The 12,631-nt window shown below is 47.5% G+C and overlaps 2 protein-coding genes across 2 annotated transcripts in view; one reads left to right on the top strand and one right to left on the bottom strand.

The window, feature by feature from the left end:
- Nucleotides 1-1,102, top strand: part of FARSB (phenylalanyl-tRNA synthetase subunit beta) — a 70,498-nt gene extending 69,396 nt beyond the window's left edge. The window contains exon 17 of the mRNA XM_039236840.1: nt 820-1,102. Within this exon, the coding sequence (XP_039092771.1) occupies nt 820-971 (152 nt within the window). The 3' untranslated portion in view covers nt 972-1,102. The remainder of the gene's footprint in view (nt 1-819) is intronic.
- Nucleotides 1,103-8,032: 6,930 nt separating this feature from the next.
- The window catches only part of SGPP2 (sphingosine-1-phosphate phosphatase 2), a 119,450-nt gene continuing 114,851 nt past the window's right edge, over nt 8,033-12,631 (bottom strand). The window contains exon 5 of the mRNA XM_039236843.1: nt 8,033-11,492. Within this exon, the coding sequence (XP_039092774.1) occupies nt 10,941-11,492 (552 nt within the window). The 3' untranslated portion in view covers nt 8,033-10,940. The remainder of the gene's footprint in view (nt 11,493-12,631) is intronic.

The following is a 12,631-nucleotide window of genomic DNA, read 5'->3' as shown; positions in this document are numbered from 1 at the left end:
CTGTGGGCCTGATCGCTTTTCAAGTTGGTGGCAAGAGAAGTGAGTCAGCCCCCCCCCCCCCCCCCCCCCCGCCTTGAGTAGGGACCGGGCACCTGAACTCCCGGGGGGGGGGGGGGGCGCCAGCAGTGGGGCGAATGGCTGCTTGTTCCGGTTAGGCGAGCCCTGCCTCCGCACTGGCCCCACGTGAAGAGAGCACTTCCTGCCCATCCCGAGGGAAAGCAGGGGTCAACCCGGACTGGCTCCGTGTTGGCCTTTGCTGTGGTTTTACAGGGGCGGCTCCAGAACTGCTGAGAACGTTCTTTCTCCGACGGGAAAGGGGGTTGCACTCCGCTCACAAGGCCTGCGCTCCTCTGCGCAGGAAGGTAGAAGAGAGTGAGGCTGGAGCAGCGAAGGACTTTTTATCCAGAAAGGACGACTGTGGGAAAACATGTTTCAAAACAGGTTCTTCTCATATAAGGTCATCAGTCTTCCGTCTCACATGTCCCCTGTGTCCTCCCTGCGGAGTCCCCCTAGGACCTCTCCAGCTGTGCTCGGCAGCTTCCTTTTCTTGATCCTCCTGCCTGGAGCCCTGGGATTTGAAAGAGAGCAAGCCCGCACAGGGCCCTTACTTTCATATTTACTGTTTAACCTTTTCCTTGTCAGAGTTTCTGGCTGTAATGCCAAACATAGTTCTTTTTAAGACTAGAAAGTGTGAGGAAGCACTGTCCTCTCCCAGCCAGTGGCTTAAAGAAGTTGTTTTTCAAGCAGACGAGTAGCCCGAGGTGTTCAATGTTTCCCCTGGCAAGAGAGTCAGCAGACGTTGATTTCTCTCTCTTTCAGGTCCTGCTTTCTTCCCCGGGAGATGCGCCGAGGTCTTTGCCAGGGGTCAGAGCATCGGGAAGCTTGGGGTCCTTCACCCTGACGTCATCACCAAATTCGAGCTGACCATGCCCTGCTCCTCCCTGGAAATCAATATCGAGCCCTTTCTGTGAAGATGGGCCTCTGCTGTGTGATATTCTCCCTGCCCCCTCCTCCTCCTCCTCCCCTGGTGTCCTTGAGTCGTCCCCCCAGGGGCCATTCACTTGTGCTTTAATGTTTAATAAAGTAGAAAGTGGTGTCTGGCTCTGTGTGTGGATGCCGCCTGCTCCCTGCATTAGGCCAGCTTGTGCCAACACGGTGTCTGAAGCTGCATTGAGGAGAAGCCCAGAGGGAGTGCGGGGTCGGAGCCGAATTGATGAGAGAGCTGGTGAGGGCGCACAAGTGGGAGAGAAGGAAGCGTTTGTTATTTCTCCATTTGACATGCAGTCACCGGTGGGAAACAACACTAGTTTTTGGAAACTGTTAAGAAGCAGTGATGGCCTAGCAGTTACAGCCTTTGAAAAAAAAAATCTGCCACACAAGCATTTGAAGTTCTTGAAGGTGCATAGGTGTTTTTACTCTGATATCCGGAGACAGCACGCACAACACAGAACCGCCCTGCCAGACACGTTAAAACGAGCATGTTGATAGCAGTGCAGTGTGGACATTTGGGAACAAGGAACAAGTATTTTTGCCCTTGGCTACACATTCTGCTATACTCCGTATTATGAAGTCATGGTTTTCAGTACTTAGATGAGCAGCTAGGTACCGTCTTATTTTATAGGGAGGTATTAGATGTCTCCTCTGAAGCCAAGTTTGTCAGTCTGTCTTGCCTCCTAATTTACTTTCATCCTTTGATCTAGACTCCACCAAAAGGTACTGAAAAAGGGTCTAATGCTTGAGATAAGTTCTCAGTTCCTGTTAAGATGATAGGAAACACTATAAAATGTAAACTTTAAGTCCAGTAGAAAGAGCTAACAAGGAGAAAGAATCTGGTTTCTGGAGCTTTTGCTGAGCCTACTACAAAGAAACCCTGAATCAGGGCAGCCCTGTCCAACCAGCAACAGACTCCCACCTGCTTCTGCCCAGTTCTGTTGTGGGAAGATCCTAATAGCACTTAAAGGAAGTAAGATAATGCTTACAAAAAAGAATGCGCCAGAAGGTTTTGTATCCAGCATACCTTAAGATTTCTTACAACTTAGGACAGCCCAATGTTTTTAAAATGGACAAAAGATTTGAACAGATATTTCCTGAGGATAAGTAAGCATTTGAAAAGATTCTCGGTTAGACATCAGGAACATGCAAATAAGAACCACAGTACAAATTGAAATGGCTGAAATTTGAAAACCTGGTTCAAACCGAGCATTGGTGAGACCCGTGCTTTGGGACCTCCGTGCCCTGCGGGTGGAAGCAGAAGGGACAGTGTTTATAGTAGTTTCAGCCCAAATATTCATCAGCTGAGTAGCTAAATTATAGTACGTCCATATTATGGAGTACTGCTCATGATAAACAGGAATGAGCTGTTGAAGAACATGAATCCCAAAGCATGCTCAGCAAAAGGAAACAGGCCCAAGACTACATGTGATTGCACATAAATGAAATTCCAGAAGAGTCAGTGGTACATTGGTTGGCTAGAGCTCGCGAAGGGGAAAGGACTGTAAAGGGAAAGGTTTTTTTGATGGTCAGAAAATTGATGGTTTTTGTAATGAAAAACCCACTGATGCCTATTTGTATATCCCAGCATGAAGGGGGCAAGATCAGCTCCATCCATCATGGGGATGTTTCTGTCCTCTGAAGTGGGAAACTATAGGTAGAAAAACAATGTCGGCTACGTTAGAAGAAATGAACCTTCTGTTTAGGTACTGAGACGCCACAGCCAGATCATCTTATGCTTGTCCCACCTGCGGCACTTGCACTGGAGGCCGGGCAGCCGTGGGTACTGCCAGAACCTTCATTGGAGAAGTCACATACCTTCTTAGTGAAAGCTGGGAGGCCCAGTAGAAAAGGGAAATCAGATACAACTGATTTCTTGTTCCAGCTCACAGAAAACTACTAGAGCCTGACACTCATGCTCTACTCTTGAGTTTATAAGGTGTTTTCACATGTGATCTTGTTGCAACGTTTACATTTTTATAATAATCATAGGAGATAAAACAGGAATTCTCCCTGACTCATGGGAACATTCAACCTTGAGAGGAGATTAATGATGTGCCCAAAAGTCACATGCTTAACAAATGGTTTTGTGACAGTGAGTGACTTGGATTCCATAGATCACTTGGTGTTTTGTGTCACTTACCTACTTATCCAAAATGTTGAAGTTTTTGAGTTTTCTGTTATAAAAAATACTGGAAAACACAAAAAAAGTCTTAACTACTTCAGAAGAAACTTGTACAAAGACAGACCTTCCCAGGCTAAATCTATCCTTTCTTCCCCAATCTCCTACCAAACTAACTAACCACTCTTAATAATTTAGCTTGTGCTGTTCTGACATTTTCCTTGGTTTGGACAGCCACACACACACGTGTCACAGTTTTGGGGTCATATTCCACTTACTGATTTGCATCAACCTTTGATTTCTATTTTACATAATACATGTCATGACACTTCACTTACCATGTCTTATTTTTCTAGGTCAGTACCTTTAGACCCATCTTATTCTTTTAACCGATGCAATACTGTGTGGACGTCCATAATTCGTTCAGCTGTTCCTCTGTTGAACTTTGTTTCCAAATCTGCAAGTACGGTGATCCATTGGCCCTCCATAGGCCTCCCCCCTAAATGGCATTAGCATAGAGGCCATGAAAACTCAGGCCTAATGCTGTACAAACATCCACATTTGGTATTTGATAGACACATTCTGAGAGGTGAGGAACTACTTAGTTCTTAGATGTGACTTTTGCACCCAAGCAGTATCTTACCCAAGTAGGCTACATTCCTAGGTGTAAAGAATGTTAAATTATTAACTACCTTTTAAACAGGAGCAGCCAAACTAGGACCCAGCTAGCCCAGCTACGACTCTTGCCATTAGCAACAAGAGGCTCCTCACGTTGGTAAAAGAGCACCTCTGACAATCCTGTATCTCAGTCTTAGCTTCTCTTTGTGCTTGATGTTTTCTTTAAATAGCACTAACCCAAGTGCTTGGGTATTGCATTGGCTCCTTTGTCCATTTTACCCAAAAGCAGACAAGCGGCCTTAAAGGGTGTCACAACTGCCTTTGGTAAAATATGCCCTCTAAAGAGCAGAGCATTTGGCATGTCCGATACCTTCCAGGTCGTGGCTTACTATAAGGAGTTTGAATATCTATTTTTTTAAAAAGGTAGAGTCTGGCATACATAATGGAATTCAAGGCACCAGTACAGCCCTGGGACAGTCTACGAACAGCTCCCTAAGGCCCCTGACCCAGGTCAGTGCGAGGAGATCCGCCTCCTTGGGTAAAGGTACAGGAAGGACAGAGCCAGTCCTTAAGAAGTCAGCTGGGCCACAAGCAGGGCCAAGCCCACCCAGAGCGATTTTAGTTTCCACTACTGCCTGCTTTCTTGTCACGTCTCCCATCCTCCTTTGACTTCCTAGGAAACAGAAAGGGTGACTATAAACATTGTAACTCAGCTGTGGGTTGAAGAACTATCTCCAGCTTAATTGAATTATGTCTATGGCTAAAGTCCTGTGTGTTTCTTCTCCCCCATGTGACCGATGCAGTGTGGTCAGAAAATGCTCAAGGCCTCCATTCAAGTCTTTCACTCATCCGTAAGGTTTGGCCTTGACTGTCTCTAAGGAATACAACATATCCTGCCTGCATTAGAAAACATTTTGAAAAGCCCCCCTCTCCCCGTTTTAGGAGGCAGTTGGCAAGAGAGAACGGCTACAGCATTCCAACTTCCAGGTCTTATCAGCCATACAAAGCCAATCTGACATTGAAGACAAAAAAGTGAGGATGTTGAGGAAAGACACTTGTTTGATACCAAACCTGGTAGAAAAATAAAGTTCCTGTATTCTACAAGTCACAACTTTTTGTCATGAGGAACAAAAATACGTCTCTCAAACACCTGCTAAGGGCCAGCAAGAAACCAGTTGGAAAGTGCAAACCTGGTAAACACATTGATGCTGGACTCATACAGAGTAAAAGACCAGAGACAGTTGGGAGTAGACCCTTCTCAGCTGTGTTAGGTAGAACATCTAAACAGTGTTTGGGGGGATGACGTAATGTAAGCCAGATAGAAAGGCAGCCTGCGAGCAAATTGCACTGTAGGGAAGAGAGGGACCCTAAAGGTGAGATGCTTTCGGGAAGCCACTGGACATAACACCTGTCTGCAAAGGCCCTGAGTCTCTGAGTGTCCATCAGCCCGTGCACATGGGGGCAGCACCCGTTACAGAGATGACCTCTAACCACCCACAGAGACCTGAGACATTCCCGGAGCTCACGGACAGCAGGCCAGAGCTAGAAAACCCCAGGAATCCTAAGGTGATGGGGAGAAGGCCTAGAAGGATTTTGCCTCATTAGTTGGGGAAAACCAGCTCTAGACTAAACTCCACTCTAGTTCTGCCTAATAAAGCTTAGAAACAAGACCAAAAGAAGCTATTGGCAAGGAATGAACTGCATCCTAGAACAAAAGGTTAAGGATATTTATAGTAATACAAAATATCCAGCACCCAACAGTGTAAAATTCCCAGTACCTGGCATCCAATCAAAAATTACCAGGCAAGCCAAGAAGCTGGGAAACAACCAATAATGAGGAAGGGGGAAAAAAAGCAGAAACTGACAAATGTGACATAGATGATAAAATTAGCGGGAAGGACATGATTGTAACTGTATGCCATTACGTTTAAGATGCTAGAGGAAAGACTGAACAGGTTGATACACACAAGCTATAGATTTTCAATTTCTAGAGATGAAAGCTATGAGGTAAATGACTAAGCTGATAAGAATAACACTAATACCTAGGGAATAAGAGCAGAATTGATGGACTTCATGAAAAATTCACATCAACAAATATAGCTTCCCAGCCAAATATTCTTACCAGCACCTAATTGGGATGAGCACTGGGTATTATATGGAAACCAACTTAACTATAAACTATATTTTAAAAAAAAAAGAAAGAAAGAAAGATGGTTAATGCGGCCTGTTTGGGGTTGCCCCTCCCACGGCACCGCCCATCTGGGTCCCACGTGACTGACGTTGCACCCTGAAAGCCCATGCTCCCTAGGCTCCCAGGTGCAGGATGTGGAGGCTGCACGAGACGGCACCCTGTCCTGTCCTCAGCGGGCTGAGGCCAGCTTTGCCAAGAGGCATTGACCCTCTCCGAGTACCTCCACTGGAGAAGCATCTGGCTTGTGCTCCAAGCAAGGGGACCCTGCCGTCATAGCAAGAAAGAGCAAGTCCAGCAGATGTGTGGAGTGTGTGCCTTAAAGAAGCGTCACAGCCGGAACTCCTAGCTGTGCCCTGACTTTTCTTGTTTGTTTTTGCATGCCATATAGACAGGCGTGGAAAAGGAAAAAGGATTTTTGGCTTCATATAGCTCCGCTGTCTCATGTGGCTATAGTTTTAAGAATTTAACATTCTATTCATGGTCCGCATTCAACTCTTCTTCGTATGCATCCTGTAAATAGTCAAGTCTGTCTTACAGGTGTGCCCCAGTTTAAGAAAACAGTGGACACATGGTGTATCTAAAGTAATCCATTAAAGAGCCTTATGTTTACAGAAATGAAGAGCTGCCACATGATTAAAAATGCCGTTTATAAACAGCAAACCCCTCGGTGCCCTCAAAATTCAAGTTAAAAAAAACCCAAAACAGCTTTCAGGAAAATATCTATTCTCTAAAACTGGATACATCTACACCACTTGGTTCTTGTTAGCCTCTCATTAGAGAACCAGGGATCCATTCATCATTATTAGAGGCAGGGGTGAGCGAGCGCATTTACAGGTCTTTCAAAGAGCCAGGATCAAGGTAAAATACTCTTACATCAAGTTCCACGGGCCTAGTTCAGGGACCTGAACAAAGCAAAGAGGGAAATGGGCACCAAGGAAACGGATGGAAGCCCTAGCAGCTGTCACCTCTGCTGGGAGCCCAACGAGAATGGGCATGAGCCTGCAGGAGAGGCCGGGTCCAAGATGGCGGAAGGGGAAGGTGCCCACTGTGGACTGTTCAATGTTCAGATGAGGAACGATGAGGGAGACTGGGAAGCCGCCTCTGGATGTCATCTTCTCTGCAATGGCCCCACTTGGATGTAAGGAGATGGACTAAAGGGCTTTCTCACCCTTCCTTCCTGTTCTGTCGTGTTAAAGCCCCTTGCTCATCCTTTGTTCCAGCACGGCGACCACCCTATACCTAATCGCCAACCGGGTCTGGTGTGGATTCCCCCTGGGAGAGCCACAGGCGGTGGGGGGAAGTGTCTGTGGAAGCTCTGCCCTTGCCATGCAGTCTCCTCTCACATCTGCTTCCCATCACATCCCTGTGCGAAGCTCATCTCTCCTGTAAGCCTGGCTCATGTACTGCTTCTCCCGGGAGCCTTCCTTGACTTGCTGCCTCCACAGGCAGGAATTCGTCTCCCCCTCCTCTCAGTTTCCCACTCCCCTAGCCTCCATTTCCCTGACCCAGAGTCTCCTGTCTCCTGAGAGAATTCCACAGGGCAGGATTACATCCCATCCACCTCACAGGCCCGTGGCGCCCAGCGCATTAGCTACTAAAAGTACAAATAGGGGCCTAGCCTTGGCCTTGCCAATAAGAGAGTCAGTTTTCTATACCATTTCCAACAGCAAATTTGGGATGCAGAAAGACACAGCACATCACTGTAACAATGTGAATATGAAATAGGGTCATATTCATTTGGCTCAGCCGTGTACTCATTCATGACAACCTTTTAGTTACCTTAACCAGCAGCACCGATAGCATTTACCTTTCAACTCAGTGGCATTTGTCTCCAAATATGGTAGAAAGATTCTTTTTAGCATCAAGGAGTGAAATGAGGGTCTGTAAGCACATGCGTGCACAGCTCCCTGTTAATCACATCTACGGCTGCCATGCCACTCGAACATCTGCACGTGATCGAATTATGACAGCAACAGAGAATTATACGGCCTGCCATTTATTTTTGTCACCTCTTTTCAACTCCGGTCCAATGGACCCTGAAGGGTCCAGGGGGGAATCAAATCCAAGGGAGCACAACCCTGGCTTTTGAAACATTTAACAAGAAGTCATAATCAAACGAAAAATCATTTTATTTTTAAAAGAATAAATTTACATACAGTACATAAGCAAGCCATCTGAAACCTTCCAAAATAGAAACCCGGAGCATATGGCCCCGAAACACCACATGCTTCGATTACACTCGGGAAGCACAAAGTTGCCTACTTGGACTAGAAGATTCCATGTTACAGTGCTACCATCAGGGCATGTTGTAGAGTGATTTCAGCCACAGTCATTCAAGGGTTTTGAGTTCAAGGTCCCTTCTGTGTTTCCTTCTGCATATTGTTCCTGGGCGGGTCTGAGCAAAATCAGTACGGAGTGAGAGCTGTTTAGAATGATGGTACAGGTTGGAGGTCCTGGCCTGGAGTGGTAGTGGGTTGGGGACAGGCTGAGGACAGTTAGGAAGACGACATGTTCTGCTTGGGTCCCAGAGGTGCCAGTAGACCTGCGGGCTTTGGTGTCACGGTTTCCAAATGCAGGGCTGGCCAGACCACCGGTCCTAAGCCTATATTGGATTCATCACGGGGAGCTTGACTCTTAAATTCATAATCTCCACGTCGCCTGAAGGAGAGGCGCTCCGGGCCACAGCCGAGGCTACACCAGCAGGGGGCAGTCTTTCCCCAGAGAGAAAATCCAAATGTCCCCAAGGAGCCATAGGGTCTACTCTTTGAAGGGGCACGCGTGGGGTGTGTGAGAGAGCGTGTCTGGGAGGGTGTGTGAAACGAGTGACGAAGGCCGGCAAGCGAGAGTAGGAAGCAGATAGTGACTTTCCTGATCCGTTTCTGCCCGAATCCAGGCCACAGAACAGTAGAGCTCAAAAACCAAAATCATCTTCACCAATACATGTATACTTCTTATTCTCCAGTTGCAAAACAAGATACTTCAAAAAGTGACCAACCGTGACAAGCCCTTGGGTCATTACTTAATGTGCTATGGCTAATGTGCTCATCCTCAACCCAATTGTGTAAATACAGCCTTAAATACACTAATACAGCTGATTGGGGTCCTATTGTTGGGACTTAAAAGGAACAGCGTTAAAAATGTTACATAAGTGCTTGCGTGAATTGCCAACACCCACTGCTTTGACAATAATTATGGCCTCTCCTTTCAAAAGATACAACTGGAAAGACCTGATCCTTTTGCTGATCAGCTTCAGAAAAATCAACTAAAATCATTTTACATAAATAATTATCCAGGCTGCAGGGACATGCCTCTTCTACTGCGCTGGTGGGGCTGGCAGAGGACGGGGTGCCCGTAAGTTGGGCCCCTCCCCCTTCCCATGGCCCCCCATCATGGTGCCACAAATACTGGTCAGAGTTCACTGTAAGAACAATCCAGTGGCAGGTCATTTTGATCCCTGCCTTCGAACTATGGAGATGTCATAAGAATTTGAAGGAGAAGCGAAAGGTTTTCCTAAAAACTGGTCTTCTAAATAGACAGGAGCACAAAGCCAAATAGCAAAGCTCATCCCTGCAGAATGGCCAGGGGACATATTTGCAGTCAGGACAAATGGGGTTTTCAGTTTTCACACTGGGGGTCAAGGGAAGAGCCTACCTTTCCAGGCAGGCTAACTGTCCCCCGAGGAGTGCGTAGGGAGATGGCGTGTTGGGATTCCAAGGGGGTTGGGCACCATACCACAAAGGATACTTCCTTAACTACACATCTACGTGAACTTTTCAGAAAACTGTGGATGCTTGTTCCTTGTCCTTTGGAACCGAAGAGGAGCCCTCAGAAGGAAGCTGCTGGCGTTTGCACAAGATCGCTCGCCTCAGTCTGAGGAAGATATGCACAGGCTTAAAGGGTGTGTTGCGTTCGGTCAGCCTGTTTTCCCAAGAGAGGCCAACACTATTCTTGCATTAATTACCCTTAAAAATTGCCAAGAGATAAGAGGTGGGAAGATGGAAGGGGGAGCCCCTTATTCTATTTAGTAGGTGAGAAAATAGGTTTACGGAAGGTAACTGAGAAATGGTGGAGTGATGTCCCGGAGGCCTATTCCCCCCACCTCGTCAGGCCCCGGGAGGGATCCAGTTCATCTGTTCTATTGATCCACTTACACAGGCAGCAGACAGGGCCTCCCCAGTCTGTAAGGAAGCAAAAAAAACAAAAAACAAAACAAAACAAAAAACACCTAAAGATGGGCTGAGGGCTGGTCCCAAGTCCCTGTGAAGCAGGAGAGAGCAGGACACTCTGAGAAGCCCAGATGAAGTGAGGTGGGAGCAGCTAGCGGGCTTCCTGGATCAGAAGAGTGTAGACACGCTGCCTGGAATTCTGCAAAACGCATTCACAAGGAGGGGCAGATGCTGTTTCAACACGCACACCCACAGACAACGGGACTCTGGGGAACACAGGCGTTTGACCACCATCTCCCAGGGTTGCCCCCGCCTCTTATCGCTCTACAGGGGGGTCCACAGCGCTCTCGCCACCCAGGCAGGTGCAGCCTAGTGCGATCATAAAAAAACAAAGCCACCCTGTCCAAGCAATGCAGTCTTACACAGTGACACCCCTTCTCTGCACCAACCAAGTTTGCACCTGAGACTCAGTGATGGGCAAGGTCATAACTGGAGACGCCTGGCCTCCAGCCTCTCAGATCATGCCTGTCTCTTTTGGATCTCCCAAGCCAGGCCATGATTCCTGCCATCCCATGACTAGGTCCAAGGTCCCTGGGGTGAGGGACCCTTAAAGAACTGACCTGGGCTTAGCCTGGCTTGACGTGCGGCGTGATGCTTGTACACTGACGGTCTCCAGGAGGCTGTATTTCCCTTCACACAGCAGCAACATTTATCTCTGACATCAGCAAGACAGACATGTGATTTAGGATTTTTTTTTTTTTTAAAGAAAAATGTATTGTCCAAACTTGCCCACCTAACCACTTTCCTGTTTTGATCCTCCTATCCAGTGGGCTGCCTTCCAACTACTTGAGGCTCAGAGCAATCCCAAAAACCTGTGCAGCATCGGCACAAAGGTCGTAGCACAGATGCCGACTGACGTGTAGGTGACGAACTTGTAAGGCACTTCGATCTCTAGTCTCCGCCTGGCTTCCTTGTTCCTGGTGACCACCTTGAACCACGAGTATAACACTTGCAGTGAGAGATTTTGTACAAGTTGGCGCACCAGGAGGATCAACACGATCCCCACAGTGAATTTGGTCAGACCCAAAACCAACATGTCGGTGGTGAGCGGCGGGATGTTCTGAAGAACAGGGAGAGACTCAGTGGGTGCGGACACGAGCTGGAAGAAGTGATTGATCCAGAACCCTATGGTCACCCCCGCCCCTGCGGCCATAATGGTGGTGGTGTCCGCTCTGGTTGGGCTGTAGTAGTCGGATGCGGGGTAGTTGTAACACAGGATGAACGGCACCACGATGGCACACACGGGGAAGAGGGGGCTGGCCGAGTCCAGGCGATCAATAAGGGTCCAGGCTGGGTAGGTGAGGACAATGAGGACCGCGGTGACCAGGATGCCACCCAGCACATCCTGCGGGAAGGAGAGAAAAGAAGGGCATAAGCCACTGGGTGCTTCTCCGTGTACACGTATAACCTGAGTCCAATCCGGTCACTTTGGCATTGAAAGTACAATTGTTACACTGCCTTCTTTTACACTGCCTTAAGAAATGGAAAGTTGTAAAAATCCGAAAACAGGAAAAACTATGGTGCTATTGACGTTACATACTCTCCAGGTTTTCTGTCCTTTGGAACAAAGGCTACACATTTTCTTCAATTTTTTTTTTTTTTTTACGTTTATTTAGGTTTTTGAGAGACAGAGCACACGTGGGGAAGGGGCCGAGAGCAAATGAGAATCTGAAGCAGGCTCCAGGCTCCGAGCTGTCAGCACAGAGCCCGATGCGGGGCTCAAACCCACAAACCATGAGATCATGACTTTAGCCTATGTCAGACGCTTAACTGAGCCACCCAGGCGCCCCCATGTTTTCTTAATGAACAGCTCTAATCACATTTTCCCTCCGTCTTCTATTATTTGGATTTAATATCTATCACAAGTACTGCATTAATCTTCACAGAGGGGGGCGTCTTCCTACTTGGCAGGCTGGGGCTGGGGCTGGAGGAAGAAGTTAGTGGCTGGGGGGCCCTGCACGCAGCAAGCTGCCTCAGGTACATTTACTTGGGGTGGTCTGAGAGGAGAGTTTGGATGTGCTCCGTCTTCAGAGAGAGAATTTCAAACAGTGTGCCGACAACGTCAGCCAATGGATGTACCACGCTTGTCTTACCTAACCCTTCCTTTTAGGACATTTCAGACTGTGGTCTTCTTTCTTCTGTTCTTCCCTTTCCCTTATTTCTTTTTCCCTCTCTCCGTCCCTCCTTAAATGCTTACTTAAAATACTTGAACTCCTTTGGGGCACCTGGGTGGCTTAGTCGGTTGAGCGTCCGACTTTCGCTTAGGTCATTATCTTGCTGTTTGTGGGTTTGAGCCCTGTTTCGGGCTCTGTGCTGACTGCCAGCTCAGAGCCTGGAGCCTGTTTCAGAGTCTGTGACTCCCTCTCTCTCTGACCCTCCCCTGCTCACACTGTCTCTCTCTCCTAGAAATAAATAAAACATTTAAAAAAAATTAAAAAAAAAATACTTGAACTCCTTAATGTCACCCATTTTCTCTTGCCCTTA

Source organism: Hyaena hyaena, unplaced genomic scaffold, assembly GCF_003009895.1.
Source record: "Hyaena hyaena isolate Hyena2069 unplaced genomic scaffold, ASM300989v1 scaffold_117, whole genome shotgun sequence".
Taxonomy (NCBI): domain Eukaryota; kingdom Metazoa; phylum Chordata; class Mammalia; order Carnivora; family Hyaenidae; genus Hyaena; species Hyaena hyaena.
The sequence above is the reverse complement of the archived record's forward strand: the minus strand, read 5'-3'. Positions and strand labels throughout refer to the sequence as shown.